General features: G+C 62.2%; 2 protein-coding genes across 5 annotated transcripts; one reads left to right on the plus strand and one right to left on the minus strand.

The window, feature by feature from the left end:
• The first annotated feature begins 589 nt into the window (after nt 1-589).
• Nucleotides 590-8,727, plus strand: LOC110478017 (acidic leucine-rich nuclear phosphoprotein 32 family member B). 3 transcript variants are annotated; one of them, XR_014950293.1, is made up of 8 exons: nt 590-720; nt 2,997-3,146; nt 3,577-3,699; nt 4,635-4,833; nt 5,105-5,226; nt 5,572-5,626; nt 6,830-8,175; nt 8,336-8,727. XR_014950293.1 is itself a non-coding variant. In XM_021544307.3 (7 exons), exons 1-7 carry the CDS (start codon nt 667-669, stop codon nt 6,916-6,918), a joined length of 792 nt encoding a protein of 263 aa, XP_021399982.1. In that variant the 5' UTR covers nt 590-666; the 3' UTR covers nt 6,919-8,727. The 3 variants fall into 3 exon arrangements, 2 of the variants coding, with proteins under 2 accessions (XP_021399982.1, XP_021399983.1); XM_021544307.3 differs by having other exon boundaries at nt 6,830-8,727; XM_021544308.3 differs by having other exon boundaries at nt 5,108-5,226; nt 6,830-8,727.
• Nucleotides 8,728-10,082: 1,355 nt separating this feature from the next.
• Nucleotides 10,083-18,094, minus strand: ZNF414 (zinc finger protein 414). Of its 2 annotated transcripts, XM_031507133.3 has the most exons (9): nt 17,938-18,094; nt 13,645-13,763; nt 13,222-13,323; nt 13,033-13,140; nt 12,794-12,899; nt 12,159-12,673; nt 11,790-11,840; nt 11,079-11,234; nt 10,083-10,476 (listed from the first exon to the last, which is right to left on the minus strand). In XM_031507133.3, the coding sequence occupies exons 2-9, from the start codon at nt 13,712-13,714 to the stop codon at nt 10,400-10,402; spliced, it is 1,185 nt and encodes a 394-aa protein (XP_031362993.2). In that variant the 5' UTR covers nt 13,715-13,763; nt 17,938-18,094; the 3' UTR covers nt 10,083-10,399. The 2 variants fall into 2 exon arrangements, with proteins under 2 accessions (XP_031362993.2, XP_085418680.1); XM_085562554.1 differs by lacking the exon at nt 11,790-11,840.
• Nucleotides 18,095-19,985: the final 1,891 nt, after the last annotated feature.

Genomic DNA, 19,985 nt, shown 5'->3' on the forward strand with positions numbered 1-19,985 from the left:
GGACTCGAACCCTGGTCCCGGCGGGACTCGAACCGGGTCGCGGCGGGACTCGAACCGGGTCCCGGCGGGACTCGAACCGGGTCGCGGCGGGATTCGAACCGGGTCCGGCGGGCTTCGAACCGGGTCGCGGCGGGACTCGAACCCTGGTCCCGGCGGGACTCGAACCGGGTCGCGGCGGGACTCGAACCCGGTCCCGGCGGGACTCGAACCGGCTCCCAGAGGGACTCGAACCGGGTCCCGGCGGGACTCGAACCCTGGTCTCGGCGGGACTCGAACCCGGTCCCGCCGGGACTCGAACCGGGTCGCGGCGGGACTCGAACCGGGTCGCGGCGGGACTCGAACCCGGTCCCGGCGGGACTCGAACCGGGTCGCGGCGGGACTCGAACCGGCTCCCAGAGGGACTCGAACCGGGTCCCGGCGGGACTCGAACCCGGTCCCATGGAACTCGAATCCGGTCCCGGCGGGACTCGAACCCGGGTCTCGCGGGCGGCGTGCAGGGGGCGCTGCCGGCAGGGGGCGCCGCCGCGCGCGCCTTTGTTGCCGTTGGCGCCTCTTCCTGCGCCGGGCGGCGGCGGCGGCGCGCGCGGGCGGGGGCGGGAGCGGCACCGGGAGCGGCACCGGGAGCGCAGCGCGGCTCGGGCTCGGCGGGGCGGAGCGGCGGGGAGCATGGAGATGGAGAAGCGCTTGACGCTGGAGCTGCGCAACAAGAAGCCGAGCGAGGTGCGGCGGGGAGCGGGGCGGCACGTGCTGCGGGCGGGGAGGAGGAGGAGGAGGAGGAGGAGGAGGGAGAGCGGCCCGCGGGGGTCCCGCACGGCGGGGACCGGGCGGATTTGGCGCGGTGGGGATGGGGCGGTTGCGGCGGGCGCGGCGGCGGGAGCGCTCCCGCCCGGCCCGCGGCCCCGGCATGGCGGCGCGCACGTGCGCGGCGGGGCCCGCCCGCGCCGGGGCCGCGCCGGGGGCGGCGGGGCCCGGCCCGGCCCGGAGCGGCGCGGGGGCAGCGGGGCGGGCGGGGCACGGCCGGGCCGGGCCGGGCCGGGGGCAGCGGGCCCGGTGCGGGGCGGCCCCGCGCGGCCATGGCGGCCCGGCCATGTTAGCGGGGCCCGGCCGGGCCCGGAGCGGCTCCCGCGGGCTCCTCCGCCCGGGGAAGGGCTCCGGGGCTGCGGGGATCAGCCTTGAGGTGCCGCCGGGGCCGCCCGGTCCCCTCCGCTGGCGGCCGCGGGGCCGGCCCAGCGCTCCTCGCCCGCTCCGGGGCCGCCTCGTCCCCGGCTCTGCTCCGGCCGCCCCTTCCTGGATCTCCCGTTCCCGGCTCTCCCCGCTCCCTTTCCCTGGCTCTCCCTTTCCCTGGCTCTCCCCGCTCGCTTTCCTGGGTCTCCCTTTTCTCTGGATCTCCCTTTTCCCGGCGCTCCCCATCCCGGGGCCGGGCCGTGGCCGGTCCCTCCCTGGCCCGGGGACTCTCGGTGTCGTGGCAGCTGCGGCCGCGGCACCCGAGCCCGGGGGAACGGGCGGTGAGCGGGGCTTTGGGTGGAGATTAAAGCGGCTTCGTGCGCGGCCAGGGGATTTGCAGGAGCGGAGCTGCTGGGCAGGAGGAGCTGCGAGCGCCTGGTGCCCGTGGAGTGACGCCAGGAGCTGCAGAGCAGCGGGGTCAGGGCTGGGTGTCCCTGCTGTGTGTCCTGGGCCATCAGAAAGGGCTTGGCTGGGTTGGGCACGGCTCACCCAGAGCAGCTGTGGCTGCCCCTGGATCCCTGGCAGTGCCCAAGGCCAGGCTGGACAGGGCTGGGAGCAGCCTGGGACAGTGGAAGGTGTCCCTGCCATGGCAGGGGTGGCACTGGGTGGGCTTTGAGGTCCCTTCCAACCCAAACCATTCCAGGATTCCATGGTGGTGGAGTTCGGGCTCACCTCTGTGCCCACACCTCGCAGCAGCAGCCACTCAGTTCTGCCCTTTACCACCTTTACATCCACCACGGTGACAGTCCCAGTTTGGTTGGAGCACGTCAGTTTTCTGTCATGTTGAGGGCAAAACAAACTCTGCTCCAAAACTTCTGAGAGCCTCCACTCACACCCCCAAGCACCGATGGCACTTGAGGAGTTTGAAGCCATAATTCATTCTGAGCTTGTGCTGTGAAGGTGGCAAAGATGGCCCAGCAGCCCCCAGCCTCTCCCTCTGGGAAGGCAGAGAGGTTTTAAAATGACTCCCTGAGAGCTGGCTGATGTGACAGGAGAGGTAAAATGGGAGCGCTGCGAAGGAGGAATTTGGAGAGCGCCACGAGCCTTCTGGCCAAGGCTCATTTTTGCATCTTGCTGTCAAGAATGTGTGGGGTAAAAGCAGGTTTTGGGAGTGGTGTGTGAGAACTGGGGCTGTTTCCCTCCAGGTGTTTGGGGACAGCAGTTCTGTGCTGATGTTTGGTGGTCCTGGTGGCACTGAGGGGTTGGTTCCTTCATGTGCTGAATTCCTGGAGGTTCCTGGATGTGGAATCCATGCTGGGCACAATGTTTGGTGCCGTCAGTGCTCTTGTGTCACCAGCCTGAGGTTGAGCTTATGTGCTGAGCCCTGCCCAGGCCCCTGTGTCACCTCACTGGACGCTGTCACAGGGAAGTCAGTCCTCTGGGGACAGGTTTTGTCACCCCAGTGGTGTGGGGGACAAAGTGGGAGGGGACAAACCCAGCTGACCTCGCTTGGCCGCTCTTTAGCAGAGCCTGAAGCTGACTCTGAAAGCTTTATTGATGTGCAGGGAGCTTTGGGATGTGACCTCATGGCTCCAAACCCCTGGAGGATGGGGACCTTGGAGGGGACAGCAGGAGCGCGTTGGTGGCTTGTGCTTAGAGGGTGAAACCCCAACCACGGTGAGGGACTGTCACCAAAAGTTAGTTGGCTTTAAGGTCTTAAATTTGAGGAGGAGCTGGAGGCTCAGCCGTGCTCTGGATATGTCGGTGGTGTCACCTCGAGGTCCAGGGGGACGGTGGCAGCTGTGGTGACAGCTGTGGGTGTCCCTGTGCAGGTGAAGGAGCTGGTGCTGGACAACTGCCGCTCAGAGGATGGCAAGGTGGTCGGCCTCTCCTCAGACTTTGAGAACCTGGAGTTCCTCAGCATGATCAACATCAACCTGCTGTCCGTGTCCAACCTCCCCAAACTCAACAAGCTCCGGAAGGTGAGTCAGGACTCTGCTCCCATCTCCAGCAGCCCTTGGCCTTGTGCTGCCCCTGGTGGCAGTTGGTTTTCCTGTATTTGCCAGAAAATACATTGAATTTTGCTCTTTGCTCGCTATCTGAGCAAGAGAGGGGTTGGTTTAAATGTGCAACAGAAACCTTCTGAGCTCTTCAGGTGCTTAAAGCCCTTCCTGTCTTGCTTTTCTGCTCTCGTGCTGCTGTCAGAAGCTTCATGACACCTTAAATATTTTGGATTTTAGAGCACTTACCAGCATGGGGGTGGCTGGCAGTGCTGTGTCCCTGCAGGGAGGGGGTTTTAAGCTCTGTGAGCGGAAATTTGTGTGCTCATTGTAGCGCAGTTCTTGGTGCAGTTTCCTTCCCTGTATCACGAGCTGAAACATTTGGTGACAATGTGATATTCCCTCCCTTCAGCTGGAGCTGAGTGATAATAGGATTTCTGGTGGCCTTGAAGTTCTAGCAGAGAAAACTCCCAACCTGACACACTTGAACCTAAGTGGCAACAAGATCAAAGACATCAATACCCTGGAGCCCTTGGTGAGTGGAGGCTGTGCTGGAATCCCAGGGATGACTTTTGCTTTGGGGATTGGGTCTGTGCAGCAGGAGTCCAACGTCTTGGTAACTGTTCCAACAGCACTTCGTGGTTCTGATGGGAACAGATTTGATCCCAGTTTGAGGCTGGGCCAGTAGTTAATGGCTCCTCAGTCTGGAAAAGCAGCAGCCAGTTGCTAAAAGAAGCCTGAAATGGGGCTGGATGAGTAAAACTGTGGATGCTCAGTGCCCAGCTGAGAAGGGACCGGGAAAGGGTCGGAGGCAGTTGGAGGTAGGTGGCACCTGGGGTGTCATGGAATGAGGGAACTGGACAGCACTGAGGGCATCTGTCCCATCAGCCTGAAGGTTCTGCTGTCCCAGCACCGCAGGGCTCCATTCCCATTCCCACAGTGAGGCTGGAAAAGGCCTCTGAGGCTCCATCTGAGCTGCCCCAGGAATGCTGTGAGGGACACCCGGCAGGTCTGACGCAGGGCATTTGTCTCACTGGCTGTTTTGTCCATCCATTCCCTCCAGAAGGAATTTGGGATTGGTTTGCTCCTCCTTTCCTTGGTGTGGTGCCCGGTGTAATGGCCTGAGCTGGGCTGTGCCAAGGGCAGCCAGGCTGCAGCTCTCCCTGAGCTCTGCCTGATCTTTTGAGCAGGATGAGTCCAGCTCAGCTGCTCCTGAGCTTGCTGGGCCTGCTCAGAAGAAAGAAAGATTTGCAAATACAGAGTTGGTTCCAAAAAGGGAAGCCAGGACAGAGGAGCTGGACAGAAATTCCTTGTGCCCACAATGAGAGGAGCAGTGACTCCTCTCCATCTGAGCAGCATGTGGGGCAAAACCACTCTGTGCTGGAGCTGTGCACTACCCCATCCACCCTCCCTTGGCTTCCTGATCTTCAGACAGCGCTGGAAATAACCTTACCAAATTGCTTTTTGCAGAAAAAGTTGCCAAACCTCCGCAGTCTGGACCTGTTCAACTGCGAGGTGACGATGCTCATCAACTACCGGGAGAGCGTGTTCGCCCTCCTGCCCCAGCTCACCTACCTGGATGGCTTCGATGCTGACGAGCAGGAAGCCCCAGACTCAGACCCTGAAGCAGATGGGGATGCACTGGAAGATGAGTATGAGAATGGGGAAGGTGAGGATTTTTTTCTCCTCCTGCTTCTCCTGCTTGGCAACGACCCCTTTTTCACTTCAGGGTGGGTTGCAGCAGTGGGGTTGGCACTGGAGGAGGAGGGGCTGTGTGGGTCCCTCACCCCTTGGCTGTGGGGCTGGGAGGTGACGGGGCTTGGTGCTGTCCCTCCTCATCCTCTGGGACCCCTCCCTGCCTGCTGCTCACACGGCACTGAGGGGTGAGGGCTGCCTGGGTGTGGGAAATGGGGCACTTCCCTCCCTCCCCCTTTTGGTAGAAGGTGAGGAAGAGGAGGATGATGAGGAGGAAGATGATTTGGATGAAGAAGTCATTGATGACGAGGAAGATGAAGACGACGATCTGGAAGGTGAAGAGGAGGAGGATGGAGTAGATGACGAGGTGAGGCTGTCACCAGGTCACACGTTTGTCCCTTGTCTGGTGGCCCAGGTCACAGGAGCCTCTCTGGGGGCAGATCTGAGGCGTTTCTCTCTTTTCCTGCACTCTGGACTGCTGAGAGTCACAAACTCCAGAGAGTTTTCCAGTTCAGCCCTGGCCTGGCCCTGCCATGGCTCTGAGTGATGGATCCATGCAGCCCATCCGTGGGATGTGAGGAGCTCCTGGGATCCAGCAGCTTCTCCTGCCACCCTGAGGCTTCAGTGGGGTGGCAGAGGGGAAGGAGGACTGGGATTACTGCTCATGGAATTCTGCTTGCTCTTGCAACAAAGCCTCTTGTTTTCACTCCAGGAGGAAGATGAGGAGGAGGATGGTGAGGAGGATGAAGAAGATGAAGCTGAGGAGGGTGAGTTGAGTCCTGACAATCCAATTTCTTGCAGAGCCCCCTCAGCAGGGAAATATTTGGTGGTTTTGGAGCTTCCTCAGCCTCAGTGCAGGGCTGTTGTTGCTGGAGCTTTTCTGCCCAAGCTGGTTCTGAGCAGTGTCATCATCAAAGGTCACACAGCGGGGGAAAGGGGATTCAGGACCTCCAAATTCCAGCTGTTCTGGGAAATGTGAGAGGTCAGTTGCTTAGAAAAGCAGTTCTGGGACCTGATGGGCCATACAGGAGCAGGGCTGCTGTCCCAGGAGGTGTGAGGGGATCTCCTGGGGGCACGTTCCCCTCTCATCAGCTTGGACCTGAGCTTGGGGCCAGACTCCTCTGGCTGTAACAAACAAACACCCGGATGAAAGCTGACAGAATATTGTGGCTGGTGTGAATTCAAGTGATCTTGGATGAATCATGGAATTGTTAAGGTTGGGAAATCCCTCTAATACCAAGTCCAACACCACCATCTTCAGCTCCGACCCCTGTCCCCAAGGGCCACATCCACATTTTTTTGAGCAGTTCCAGGGATGGTGATTCCCCACTGCCCTGGGCAGCTGTGCCAATGCCTAATCACCTTCTCCTTGAAGGAATTTTTCCCAATATCCCACTTAAACTTCACCTGGTGCAACTTGAGGCCATTTCCTCTTACCCTGTGACTTGTTAGCTGGGACAAGACTGACCCCCCCAGCTGTCCCCTTCTGTCAGGAGCTGTGCAGAGCCACAAGGTCCCCCCTGAGCCTCCTTTTTTCCAGGCTGAGCCCCTTTCCCAGCTCCCTCAGCTGCTCCTGGTGCTCCAGACCCCTCCCCAGCTCCATTCCCTTCCCTGGACATTCCAGCCCCTCAATGTCCTTGTCCTGAGGGCCCCAGAACTGCCCCAGGATTTGAGGCTGCAGCAGAGCCAGCACAGGGGCCCGTGAGCTTGGTCAGGAGTGCCTGATTTCTGCACATGCTGTGTTTTTGAGGGTGCTCAACAACAACAACAAAAAGAATCCCCTTTTGAGCTGTTCTACAGGATGCTTGGAGGGCAGAGAAGGTTGTTGGCGTCTCGTGCCAGCTTTTCCAGGAGGAGCAGGGCAGGGTGGATCTGCTCCCAAATGGTACCAGCCTGTCCCGTGCCTGCTCCCAGCTGCAGAGCTCAGCTGCTGCTCTGGGCTGGGAGAGTGAACCCCCTTCTCTTTGCAGAGCATCCGTGCGGGGTGAAGAGAAAACGAAGTCTAGAGGATGAAGGAGAGGAAGATGCAGAGGATGAAGAGGATGATGAGGATGACTGATCCCAGCGAGCCAATCAGTTTTACAGACTCTGACTGTGCTTGTCTTAACCTCCCTGTCGTGTCTGTGTGAGACTGTAAATCCCTGTCTCCCACTCCTCCTCCTCCCCCTTTGTATGGCTGCAGCATCTACAATATATTTTTTTAAGATTTAGAATACTGTAGGCATTCAGGGGAATCTTCCATACAAGGCTCCATTTTTTTCTCACAAATATCTCATGACCAAAGGCTTTTCTCCGTTCGGTGGTTTGTGCAGCAGCTTAAAAAAAAAAACAAACAAAAAACCAAAAGGCAAAAAAAAGCGCCCAAAAAAATCAAAAAAAAAGAGAAAAAAAAAAATCTCCTCCATAGGGTATCTGTGTGTCCGAAATCAGCTGTGCCACACTGGACCCAGAGCTCCAGCTGTCACCCTGCCAGCACAGAAGGCCTTTGCCACCCTCGTGCCCTCAGCCCTGGGCTCTGAAGACGCTTTTGGAGCCACCTCGGGTGCAAAATCTGGTTCCTCTCCGTGGACTCGCAGCCATCCCCGAGGGTGTCTCAGATCTGAAATCATGGTGATGTGATCTCTGGACATGCTTGAAGCTGCTTTGGTGCTGGGGATGGGGGTGCCTGGGCTTTTGTGGGGAGGGAGGGAGGGAGGGAGGGGGGGCTGCTTGCATGACCTGGTACCTCTGCCAATGCACCTTGCAGTAACCCTGCACTTGCTTTCCTGTTGGATTTTAGAAACTGGAACATGTTCCCTTTGGCCATTAGGAACCATCCCTCGGGCTGTCCCGAGTGAGGGGGGGTTTTGTGGCCTGCAGCATCTTTGGGAAGGGGTAGGGAAGGCAGGTGAGGGGATACTGCTCCTCAGCCTCCTCATTTCACTGTCCAGCCTGTGCAGCCACCGTCACTGTGATGCTCCTGCAGACCGTGTTAGCCTGGAAATTCTCAGGGTCCTTCTGCCAGCCAGTGCCACCTCTGCACGGGCCCCTGGTGCCAGCCTGGCTTGGGCATCCTCCTCTTCCTCCTCCCGTCTTCCCAGCAGGGAGCAGAGCTCCAGCTCGAGGTGGAGCTGGCTGGAGGGAGGATTTGGGGAAGCCAGCCAGGTCCATGCAGCATTCCCAACCCTTCCCTGGCATCCCGGAGGTGTCCAGCCAGCAGCATCCCTCGGGTGGGGACAGCCCGGGGGTGCAGACAAGCACTGGCACTTTGTGGCATTCCCGGGAGCTCCGTGTGCCCCCGGGGCCGAGGCTCCAGCCCTCCCCTCCCCTCCCGGGGGTTTGGGGTGTTCAGCAGCACATTCCCATTCCTGCCTCGGGTTTGGGGTGTTCAGCAGCACATTCCCATTCCTGTCTCAGGTTTGGGGTGTTCAGCAGCACATTCCCATTCCTGCCTCGGGTTTGGGGTGTTCAGCAGCACATTCCCATTCCTGTCTCAGGTTTGGGGTGTTCAGCAGCACATTCCCATTCCTGCCTCGGGTTTGGGGTGCTCAGCAGCACATCCCCGTTCCTGTCTCGCTTTGCTGGTGTCTCTTGCATTGTACAGTCGCTGTGACCATTCGGAGAAGAACTAATCCTGTAAAATGCAAACTGAGTAACTTATAAATGTTTAAGGAATTTTAAAAAAAGAAAAAAAAAATAAGTCAGAGCAGCAGTTACTTCTAATTTTTTTTCCCTGCATTTTTAGCAGATTGTATGGATTTTATATTAGCCTAGTAACTGTCAGGTTTTGATTGGTCAGACTAGTCCCAGAAATAAGGATCTCCAGCCCTTTTGTATCTTTTGTTACAAAATTTGGATAAAACTTTAATAAAAACTCCATTTTTAAAAATCCTTTGCTATGGAGCTTGTCTTGGCTGCCTCTGCCTTGGGCCCAGCCAGGAATGCTCGGAGTGGGGCTGTGGGGCACGTTTGGGTTTCTGCTGGGGGCAGGGCTGGGTTTGGCTCGGCCTGGGCTGGCAGGGACAGAGTGGGGCTCTGCTGTGGGGTGGGGTCCCAGCACCGTGGGCTCTGCAGCACCCCCGTGCCCCCTTGGCGGGGGCAGAGCCGTACCAGGGGCAGGGACAGCTTGGGGAGGATCTCCCTCCTGCCTTTTGGGGTGGCACTGTCCTGGAGTGTTCAGTGGGTTGGGGGCCAGGGCAGTCACCTGTGCCAGCTGGGCACGGGGGCCTGAGCTGTGCCCCCTGCCCCACTTTGGGACCTCGGGGTCCCCCCTTTGGGGCACTCTGTGACCCCGTGCTGGCTCTGTGATGAGCTCTGATGTTACTCTGAGGTCTCAGCAGCTCAGGGTCACTCCAGGGTGTCCATCCCCTGCTCAGGGCCCGAGGGGACCGGGCTGGACTTGGGGGGGCACGGCCCCAGCTCAGGGGGGCTGCAGGAGAGAGCCCCGGGGGCATCCCGGGTGCTGCTCAGCCTGGGGGGATGGCAGCAGGAGGAAGGAAATGATTGTAGGAGGAAGGGTGGCAGCAGGAGGAAGGAAAGGATGGTAGGAGGAAGGAGGAAGGCATGGCAGAAGAAGGAAGGGGTGCCCACCCGGCCCAGGTGGCCACTGGGCCTTTCTGAGCCCTCTGCCGGTGCTCGTGGCCCCTCCCGGCTCTCCCATCCCTCGCTCCCAGCTCCCAGCTGGGGCTGCTGTGCTCCCAGCAGGTCCCAGCACGTCTCCCCTCAAACCAGTTTGCAGCAAACTTTTCACCCCGCTGGGCTGGGACTGGCAGAGCGGGACTGGGGGAGCCCCAGGGTGCTCCCACGGGGGGTGCAGCCGCCCCGGGCTGGGCACCTGGGCCCTTGCCCCTCTCCGTGGCTCTCTGTGCCATCCCATGCCCTCCTCCTGCGGCGGGGCCGGGCCAGGCACGGGGGCTGCCCGGGGCGTGGGCTCCCACCCTGCTCTGGCTGCTGGGGTGCAGCTGGCAGAGGCTCCAGCCCTGCGTGCTCTGGATGTGCTGGCAGGGGGCAGGGGCAGCATGGAGCATCCCTTCCTCTTCCTCAGACCTTCCCCTTTCCCAAACTTCCCAAACCCTTCCCTTGCCCCTTCCCCAAGCCAGCCCCTGGCAGGGCCGGCCCGGGGGCACAGGGTCACACCCCCCTGTGTCCCCATGTCCCCCTCCTTTGGTTTTTGGGGGGCTCCTCAGTGCCAGCCCCGCTCCCCCCGCCCCCACGGGCACTGACAGAGCCTCTCCCGGCTGCCACTCCTGTACAATTCCCATTTATTTTTCCAAGATCTCATTCCAGAGAAGTCCACTACCTCCTGAGAACCTACCGGGCTCCCCGCAGAGCCCCCGGGGCTGAAGCAACAAAACCTTTAGGGGAGGGAGATACAGAGGTTCCGGCTGCTGGAGAGTCCCCAAAAATGGAAAGGAAGGGGAGAAATTCCAGGGGAAACATCGGCCCCGCTGGCTGCTCCTGTCCCCAGGGAGGGCTGCCTGTCCCTGCACAGTGCAGGGGCTGTGCTGTGCCCCCTGCCCGGCTCAGGGCACGCCAGGAGAGTCCCTTGGGAGCCGAGGGCATCAAAGCTGGGAGTACAGGGAGTTCTCCACCTCCGGCGGCAGCTTGGCGTGGAACGGGGCGAGGCCCACCCCGAAATCTGGAGGGAGAGGGGAGAGAACTGTCAGCACCTCGTGGGGGGGGCACATGGACCCCCAGGGGCATCGCAGGGGCTGGGGGGCACATGGAGGGCATTGGCAGGGCACACAGACACCCCCAGGGGCATCGCAGGGGCTGGGGGTACAGAGAGGGCAAGCACATGGACCCCTCCAGGGCACAGCAGGGGTTGGGGGGCATGGAGAGGGCACTGAGAGGGCACACACAGCCCCCAAGGACATTGACGGCTGGGGGCACAGGGGGGCACTGGGAGGGCACACAGACCCCAGAGACATTGAGGAGCTGGGGGCACAGAGGGGGCACACAGACACCCCCCAGACCATTGCAGGGGCCGGGGGCACAGGGGGGGCACACAGACCCCAGGGACATTGAGGAGCTGGGGGCACAGAGGGGGCACACAGTCCCCAGGCCGTTGCAGGGGCCAGGGGCACAGGGGGGGCACACAAACCCCTCCGGGGCACTGCTGCAGGCTGGGGAAGCAGGGACTGGAACCCGGCCAGGCCGTGCCAGGACAGATGGAGCAGGATGTGCCTTATCCCCGCGGGGCAGCGAGCCCATCCCGGCAGCCGGGGGTCTCTCCCGTACCCATGTCGGCCTCCAGGCGGCCGGGCGGGGGGTTCTTGCGGTGGTCCTCGATGTGCAGGGTCATCTCCTGGCGGGAGGCGGTGGAGAAGGGGCACTGCGTGCAGCTGTAGCGGCCCCGCGTGTGCTCCCAGACGATGCGGCTGTTGGAGGAGTGCCCTGCAAGGACGGGCGGGCAGGGAAGCACAGGGATCGCCCTGGGATCGCCCCGGGATCGCCCGGAGCCGGGTGGTGCCGCGGGGCTGTGGGGGCTGGAGCGCCCCCGCTCTGAGCCCCACTCGCTCAGGGGTTCCCTTCCCAAGGGAAGAGCCCCGAATGTGGGAGCAGGGGGCCAGGCTGTGCCCCCCGCCCCGCAGCAAAGGGCACGGCGGCTTCTGGGCTGGGACTGGGGGTACTGGGGGCACTGGGGGTACTGGGGGCACCGGAGCCCAGGCAGCTGCTGCTGCTGCTCCTCCTCCTGCTGCTTCTGCCCTCGGGGCCAGGCTGGGGGGTTTTGGGGGGGTGCAGCCGGTACCCCCCCTGCCTCGGAGCCCAGCTGGGCCGCATCCCCTCTCCGCGTGGCTCCCAAAAAGGAGGGAGCCCGCCCTCCCCCTCTGCTCTCCCGGGAGCACTGCAGTGCCCCTGGGGCATCTCCCACCCCCTGCGCCCCCCCCGCCGCCCCCCAAACCCCCCAGTGACAGAAAGCAGCCCCCACCCAGGAGGTGCCAAACTAACCTGGAGTCACTCCTGAGCCAAAGCATGGGAGGAGTGGGCTGACACTCACACCTGCGGAGGGAATCGAGGCCCGAGACAAGCATTAGGTCTTCCCCTCCCTGGGGGGACATGTGGGAGGGCAGGCCTGGCCCGGCCCCCCCGCACGCCGGGGAGCAGCAGGGCCGGGAGAATTTGGAGGCGTTTTTTTGGCCCAATCGAGCATCATCACCCAGGGGGTGGCACGGGCGGGACGGGGCTTTTTTTTGGGGGGGGCGGCCGGGCCGGAGCGGGGAGGAGGGGGCCGAATCCTCGGCTGGTCCTGCTCGGGAGCTGCTGCTGGTCAAGGCGGGAGCAGAAGAAGCTTTGTCCCGAACGGCTCGGCGCTCTCACCTTGGCTTTTCTTCCAGACGGCGTTGGAGACGCTGGGGGGGCCGTGGCCCGGCAGGAAGGGCCGCAGGCGGTGCTGAGCCGGGGGCTGCGCCAGCCCGTAGGGCGAGGGGGGCACGTAGGACAGGAACGGCACCGAGGACGGGGGTGGCGGCCCCGAGAAGCGAGGCAAGGACGAGGGCCCGAAGAGGCCGGGCTCCAGCAGCGGGAAGGGGTGAGGAGCCGGCGACACCAGCGGCAGCGGCTCCAGCGAGCCGGGCAGCGCCGAGGGCAGCGCGGCCGCGGCAGAGTCCGCGCCCGCCGCCGGCGATTCCTTCTGCAGCGGCCGCGGAGCGCTCGGCAGCCGGGGCAGCCCCTCGGCCGGCTTGGCCGGGGGCTCCTTCTCCGGGGCGGCGGGCGGCAGGACGGGCCGGTCGGGCCGGGGGGGCGGCGCGGAGCCCCCGGCGCTGTCGGAGCAGACGTGCAGGTGCTTGAAGAGCGAGCGGTGCGTGCGGAAGCGCAGCAGGCAGTTCTCACACCTGCGCGGCCGGGAAGGAGCCGTCAGAGCCGGGCACCGCCCGCAGCCCAGCCCCGGCGGCCGGGGTGGGGCTCGGGGGCGCCGGGTGGCCGCGGAGAGGAGGATGGGGACGGGGACTCACTTGAAGTAGCGGTTGGGTTTGTAGTGCACCTTCATGTGGGCCATGAGGTCCTGCATGCTGGGGAAGGTCTCGGCGCAGCCCAGGGTGGGGCAGCGGAAGGTTTTGCCTGGGCAGAGCAATTCGGGGAGAGGTTCAGCAGCGGCCCCGCTGCTGGGGCCGCTCCCATCTCCCCCCGCCAGCGCTGCCTCGGCTCTGAGCCCTGCTCTGCCCCCTCGCAGCGTGGCGTGTCCTGGCCTTACCCTCGAGGGACTGCGTGGGTCTGTAGTGCACCTTCAGGTGGTCCATCAGCTCCTGCATGCTGGGGAAGGCCAGCTTGCAGCCGTAGCTCGAGCACTGGTAATGTTTCCCTGCAAGGACACAGATGCCGCGTCGGCCTCGGCCCTGCCCCGGCCGTCGCTGTCCCCTCCCCGGGGCGGGGCTGGGCTCACCTGGGACAGGTCTGCGCTTCAGCGGCCGCAGCTCCGGGGCCGGGGTCCCTCCGCTCCCCGCCAGCGGCATCGGGGCACCGGGCAGGGCCGGGGCACTGCAGCCTGCGGGGACAGCTCGTGAGGCTCGGCCCTGCCCCAGCAGCGCCCTGCCCTCCCCATCCCTTCAGAACAGTGAAGCGGGGCTCTGGCTGCAGGGACGGAGAGGCCGGAGCCCCCGGGTGTGAGAGCTGGCTGTGCCCTAGGGAAGCAGCCTTCCCAGGTGTGAAGGTGAAGCCTGCTGGCGGCTGGAACACGCTGGGTGATGCCACCTGCGCACCCAGGCACGCCCTGGCACACCTGGGCACATCCCCACGGGGGGGCTTCGGCCAGAGGGACCTCCCAGCCACAGGACCAAAGGCTTTCCCCTGCTCCTGGGGCACTCACCTGCCCCCTCCATGCCGAATTTGCCCCGCAGGGAGAAGGTGGCCACGGGCTCGTCCTTCTCTGTCTTCATGGCCTGGTTGGAGCTGGGCACAGGGACACGGCGGCTCCTCCTGGTGATGCTGCACAGGGATCAGGGAGGGGGGTCAGATCCCAGTCCGGGGCCACACTGACTCCCTCCTCCTCTTCCTCCTCTTTCTTTTCCTCCTTCTCCTCCTCGGTGCCCCGTGGTTGTGGGACTGATCCTCCCACCCAGGGCTGAGCCCGCAGGAGATCCCAGAGCTGTCGCTGTCCCTTCCCGTCTCTCCCAGCCCAGGGTGGTCCCCAAACCCCCCTGACATCCCCCCAGGCATCACCAGGATCCTGTTCGTGTCCAGCCCACAGCAACTGTAGCTAAAATTTCCCCCAAGTTGGGGGAATTCCTCCAAGGGGATCCCCTCCAAGGCACAGCCAAACCACGGATTGCTGCAGCTGCTCCAGCCTCCTGCTCCCAGGGCTGGGGGGCTCACTGGGTGCTCCCCTCAAAATTCCAAAGGGTTTCCAGGCAGGAGGAGCAGCAGGTCCCACTGAGTGACTGGGAGTTGATGATGGGCACTTGGGAACCGTTCTTGCCCAAAATTACATTGGCTTGGCACAAGGCTCCCATGTGGATAAGCCAAACTCAAATTCCCAATGAAAATCATCTGGAAAATCCCCTCAGTTTGGGAGATTTCCCTGTAGTGTCTTAATGTTGGAGTGAGAGAGAAAATGGTGGTAATAATGGCAATAATAATAATAAGTAATGATGAAAATAAGGTCAAAAGGTTAAAATAGAAAGGATAAAAGGGTAAAAATATTTATAATAATGCTGATGATAATGCTGATATTGATAATAATGACAATGATAATAACAATAATATCAGTGATGGGGCTGAGAAGTGGCCACTGGGTGATGCTTTCCCAAGAACTCAGTAACTCCTTGGGAAATCTGGTGCTGGGGCACCCCATCCTTCCCATTAACATCTGCTCCAGAGGCATTTCCCAGCTTTCAGCTCTGGGTCTCGCCCAGAGGGGCTCAGCCTGGCCAAGCCGGGCTCAGCAGCTGTTCCTGCAGCACCCAGAACACTGGGATCACAGCCCAGCGGGAAATAAATCAGGGAGAGGGGAAAAATCCATGTGGGATTATTCCTGTGGCTGCCCCCGGGTCCTGGCTTTGTCTGGGGCTTGTGGGGCCTTTTTTTGTTGTTGTTTTCTCAGCTCAGCAGCCTCGGGATGGGATCAGCCAACCATGGAGAGGGGTTGGCCATGGAACAGGGAATCTGGGGCAGGGCTGGGGCTGCTCATGGCCCAGGAGGAGAAATTCAGCCCTGGATGGAGGGGATGCTCCATCTCCATCCTTCATCCCTGCAGGACATGGGGTAAACACGGGAATTTCCCGGCAGCTTTGATGGAGCTTTGTTCATCAGGTAGAAATGAGGGGTTTGGTGGGAAAAAGGGTCTTGGGAATCTTCTTTTTGAGGGAGACAACGCTGAAAAGGTTGAGGCAGGGCTGTGCCTGCCTGCCCAGCCCCTGGGCAGTGTCCCTGTGGCATGGCCACGTTTTGGTGCCCAATCCTGATGTGTGAGAGCTGGAAGCACCGTGCTGGAGAGTGCAGTGAGACAAAATTCCTGCTGCCCTGCTGGAAAAGCCCCTCTGGATCAGAGCCGGGTGGCCCAGCCTGGGCTGGCAGAGCCCTGGGACTGGCAGGCTCCAGATGAGCTCAAAAGGAGCAGGGCCACGGTGCTGAGAGCTCAGGGGCAGCACAGGAAAGTCTCCCCAAGAAATCAGGACATTTTTCCCCATCAGCAGCAGAGGACAGGAGCTCCTGGAGCCCCAGGGTCAAAGGCAGCAGCCCCTTGAGATGTTGGAACCTCTGGGATCACAGATGCCACTCTCCATTTCCCTGTTGCAGCATCCCAGTGATGCCTTGTAAAATGATATTTTCCCTCTGGAAAAGCTGGAGAAGCTCTTGAGCAGATCCTGTGAGGGCAGGCGAGATGGACACTTGGCCCCAACGTTCCCCACGGGTGACATGGCAGAGGACACGGTGGCAGCACTGTGGCATTGCCCTGTGCCCAGCCCAGGTTTTTAGAGAGCAGGTGGCACCTGGATCATCTTGCTGTCATTTGTCACCTCCCCTGGGATGGTGGCCAACACTGCCCCTCCTCCAGCACTGTCTGTTCTGCAGCCCTGAGTGTGACACCCCGCCCAGGTGCTGCTGAGCTGCCACTGTCCCCATCCCCAGTGACCTCCCGTGGTCACCAGAGATATCACTGCCCCAGAGATGTCACTGCCCCAGAGATGTCACCCCCCTGGTGACACAATTCCCCCAGAGACAGGACCCCACTAGAAATATGACTCCCCCCAAGATGTGACCACCAGTGCAAACCTGCCCTGGAACCCAAATCCTGTCCCTGTCATTATCCCCAGCATTTTCCTGCCTCCCCAAAAACCTGCTGGCACAAAACTCCCTCCTCCCAACCCCTGTGGGGTGAACAGGGACCCCAAAAATCCTTCCAGGGACTGCCAGCCATGAGGGCAGGCAGGATGTTTGCAGCTGCCCATCACCCCGAGGAGTCTGTGCTGCTGATTCAGTGAATTATTAACACCATAATTAGCACAATAATTAGCTCATCCCCCTCAAACCATCCGGGGGGGGGGCTTTATCCATACCCTGAGACTTTGCTCAACCCACCCCGCGAGGATAAATGGCACAAATAATCCGACTGGAGCATCTCTGAGGCCCGAGGATGAGGAGGCTGCCCCTAGCCGCGGCTCCTCGGCGCAGAGCTGAGACAAAGGCTGGGAACAAGGGGCTCATGTGATCGCATCGGGGGAGGAAGCGCCGGCAGTGCCACCAGCCCAGCTAAAACACAGCCTGTGCGTTCTCCTGGAGCCTTCAGACAGCGCCGGCAGCTCACCGAGCTGGGGGTGCCGGGGGCAGGATGCTCCAGGTGTCCCACGCAAGGTGGGTGCCCCAATCCGGCCGTGGGCTGGGGCAAAGCTGCTGCCTGCGGTGCCACCCCTCCCTGGAGGGGTTCCCTGCGTTCCAGCTCACAATCTGCCGAGGAGCCTGGGGAGCACCCCCCAAAGCCAGGGTGGGCATCCAGAGGGGCGAGTGCTGAGCCTCGTGCCCGGCCTTGGTGTCACATCCCTGGCCTGGGGGTCCCCACTGGCCCTCAGGGTGCTCCAAGCCCTGCTGCCATTTCCCCACATTCCCACACCACCCCAGTGCCCACCTTTACCTGCCCATCCACCCGGCCACATCAGCTGGGAAAAAGCCCCGCTTTCCCTTCAGGAGCCACCGGGGGATGTTGGAGCTCCCTCCCCGAGCCTGGACAAAGCTGAGCCCAGCACCAGGCGAGCTCACCCCGTGGCCAAGGGCAGGATCCCCCCGCTCGGACAGCCCCAAAGCGGCTCCCAGAGGCGCGGGAGGATGGAGGGAGCACGGGCAGATCCCGGCAGGGGCAGCCCGGGATGTGAGGGGGTCCTGCTGAACCGAGGGCAGTGGCTCCCGTGGCCCCCTGTGCCTGTCAGCCCCACAGGTGACAATCCCAGGGTAGCCCCCCTGGCTACTGGTTTCTGGGGCTGGTAGCCCCCCACGGGCCATACACCCATGGCTGCAAGTCCAGGGGGTGGTGACAGCCACGGCCACCCAGCCCGTGGGCAGCGACCCCGTGGCTGGAGCCCCCGCGGGCAGCAGCCCCGGGGCTGCCGCAGGTCCCGGCTCCCTGCAGAGCCCCGGTACCCCGGGCCCCGCTCCGGTACCGCTGCTGGCCCCGGGGCAGCTCCAGCCCCGGTGCCGGTCCATCCCCCGGTACCGGTGCTGGTTCATCCCTGGTACCGATCCAGCCTCGGTGCCAGTACACCCCTGGCCCGTTACATCCCCCGGTACCAGTGCTCCCTTCCCGGTGCCAGCACCCCGCCGGTGCCGGGGTACCCCCGATACCGGTACACCCCTGATACCGGTACACCCTTGATATCGGTACACCCCTGATACCGGTACATCCCCGGTGCCGGTACATCCCCGATACCGGTACATCCCCGGTGCCGGTACATCCCCGATACCGGTACACCCCCGATACCGGTACACCCCTGATACCGGTACACCCCCGGTGCCGGTACACCCCCGGTTGCCGGTACACCCCCGCCGGTGCCGGTAAATCTCCGGCTGTCTGCGCACCCCCTGTGCCAATCCATTCCCGGTGCCGGTCCGTTCCCCGGTCCCGGTCCTGCCCCGGTGCCCGCCCGTCCCTCCCGGTCCCTCCCGGCCGTACCGGGGCTGCGGCGGGGCCGGCGCCGCCCGGGTCGCGCATCAGCGGCGGGGCGGCCGCGGGGCCATTTTCTGTGCGGAGCTGTCGCGAGAGCGGGGGGAGGAGGAGGAGGAGGAGGATGCCGGGGGGAGGAAGGAACGTGCGGAAGGGCGGGCGGGGGCCTGGGGGGGGGACCGGGCCCGCCCCGCCCCGTTCCCCCCCTCTCCCGGCTGCTTTTCCCGGGAGATTCTCCGCACCCGCATCCCGGCGTCTGCGGGCAGCTCGAGCATCCCGGGGTTTTGGAGCATCCCGGGGTTTTGGAGCATCCTGAGGGCTTTGGAGCATCCTGCGGGTTTTGGAGAATCTCGGGGGTTTTGGAGCATCCCGGGGTTTTGGAGCATCCCGGGGCTTTTGGAGAAATCTAGGGTTTTGGTTTATCCCAGGGTTTTGGAGCATCCTGGGGGTTTTAGAGAATCCCGGAGAGGGAAAGGCATTCAGGAGCATCCCAGGGTTTTGGAGTATCCCAGGGTTTTGGAGGATCCTGGGGGCTTTCCAGGATCCCAGGGTTTTGGAGCATCCCAGTGGTTTTGGGGCATCCTGGGGGTTTTGGAGAATTTCAGGGGTTTTGGAGCATCCAAGGGTTTTTGAACATCCCAGGGTTTTGTGGGATACAGGGCTTTGGAGCATCCCAGGGTTTTGCAGGATCCCAGGGCTTTGGAGCATCCCAGGGGTTTTGGAGCATCCCAGGGTTTTGGAGCATCCCAGGGTTTTGGAGCATCCAAGGAATCTGCCGAGTACCCCAGGGACTTTGGAACATTCCAGGGCTCATGGAGCATCCTGAGGCTTCCAGAATTCTTGGGGGGCTTTGGAGCATCTCAGACTCCTCAGGGCATCCTGGGGCTTTGCAGTGTCCAGGGAGCTCTGGAGCATCCGGGGCTGCTCAGAGGGAACAGAGCCCTGTGGGAGGTGCTGGACCCTTGGAGCATCCCGGGGCCCTCTGAGCACCCCGAGCTCCTGGGAACACCCCGGACTCCTGGGAACACCCCAAGCTCCTGGGGACACCCTGGATTTTTGGGAGCACCCAGGTCTCCTGGGAACACCCTGGGCTCCTGGGAGCACCCCAGATTTTTGGGACCACCCCTCCAGCTCATGTGTGCCCCAAGGAACAGCCCAGGATGCTCCAGGATCCTCACAGCAACAAAAGCCCCTGAGAGACCCCAAATCCCTGGGAGCCCCTGGAGCCCTCGGGAGCAGCCCAGGGAGTGCCTGAGCTGGCCCAGTTCCTGTGTCCCTGCCAGGACCCAACACCCCAATCCCCATCCCCCTGCCAGGACCCACCCACCCCCATTCCCATCCCCATCCCCCTGCCAGGACCCACCGCCCCCATTCCCATCCCCAGCCCCCAGGAAGGGCTGGAAGGTGCAGGATTTCCTCAATCCTCAGTTCCCAAAGCCAATATTTTTCATTAAAATCAAATCAGACACCTCCCTCTTGCACTCTGCAGTGCAAGTATTCCTAAAAAAGCTGTGATTTACAAGAAAAATCACCCCGAGGAGTGCAGGGGCTGAAAAACCCCCTCATGGTGGGAGGGGGAACCCACAATTTCCAGCGTGGGGCTGTGAGGAGCTGGGAATTCCACGGGAAAATTCCCATCCCAGTGGGGTTGTGCCCTCTGTCAATCCCACCCTGGAGGACACAGGGTGCGCAGAACACCGCTGGACCCCAAATCTGAGGTGGGGAGGAAGGTCTGTGTGACATGGGGACAGCTCCAGAGCGGGCTGGGAGGGAGAGAGGAAGAGGAGGACTGGGCTGTGAGGTCAGGGAGGAAGAACAGGGCTGGCTGTGGGATCAGGGAGGAAAAGGAGGGCTGGGCTGTGGGCTCAGGCTCTGTGGGATTATGCTCTGTAGGATCAGGAAGAGGAGGGATGGGCTCTGTAGGATCAGAGAGGAAGAGGAGGGCCGGGCTGTGGGCTCGGGTTCTGTGGGCGCACAGAGGAAGAGGAGGGCTGGGATGTGGGATTGGGGAGGAAGAGAAGGGCTGGGCCCTGTAGGATCAGGGAGGAAGAGGAGGG

This window comes from Lonchura striata, chromosome 28 (genome assembly GCF_050655825.1).
Source record: "Lonchura striata isolate lonStrDom1 chromosome 28, ASM5065582v1, whole genome shotgun sequence".
In the NCBI taxonomy this organism is placed as follows: domain Eukaryota; kingdom Metazoa; phylum Chordata; class Aves; order Passeriformes; family Estrildidae; genus Lonchura; species Lonchura striata.

Coding starts and splice junctions, on each gene's coding strand:
- LOC110478017 (XM_021544307.3), top strand. CDS start 667: ATGGAGATGGAGAAGCGCTTGACGCTGGAGCTGCGCAACAAGAAGCCG. Junction 3,147..3,576: donor AACTCAACAAGCTCCGGAAG/GTGAGTCAGGAC, acceptor CCCTCCCTTCAG/CTGGAGCTGAGTGATAATAG. Junction 3,700..4,634: donor TCAATACCCTGGAGCCCTTG/GTGAGTGGAGGC, acceptor TGCTTTTTGCAG/AAAAAGTTGCCAAACCTCCG.
- ZNF414 (XM_031507133.3), bottom strand. CDS start 13,714: ATGAAGACAGAGAAGGACGAGCCCGTGGCCACCTTCTCCCTGCGGGGC. Junction 11,841..12,158: donor CGTCTGGAAGAAAAGCCAAG/GTGAGAGCGCCG, acceptor TTCCCTCCGCAG/GTGTGAGTGTCAGCCCACTC. Junction 10,477..11,078: donor CCGCCTGGAGGCCGACATGG/GTACGGGAGAGA, acceptor CTCTCCCTCCAG/ATTTCGGGGTGGGCCTCGCC.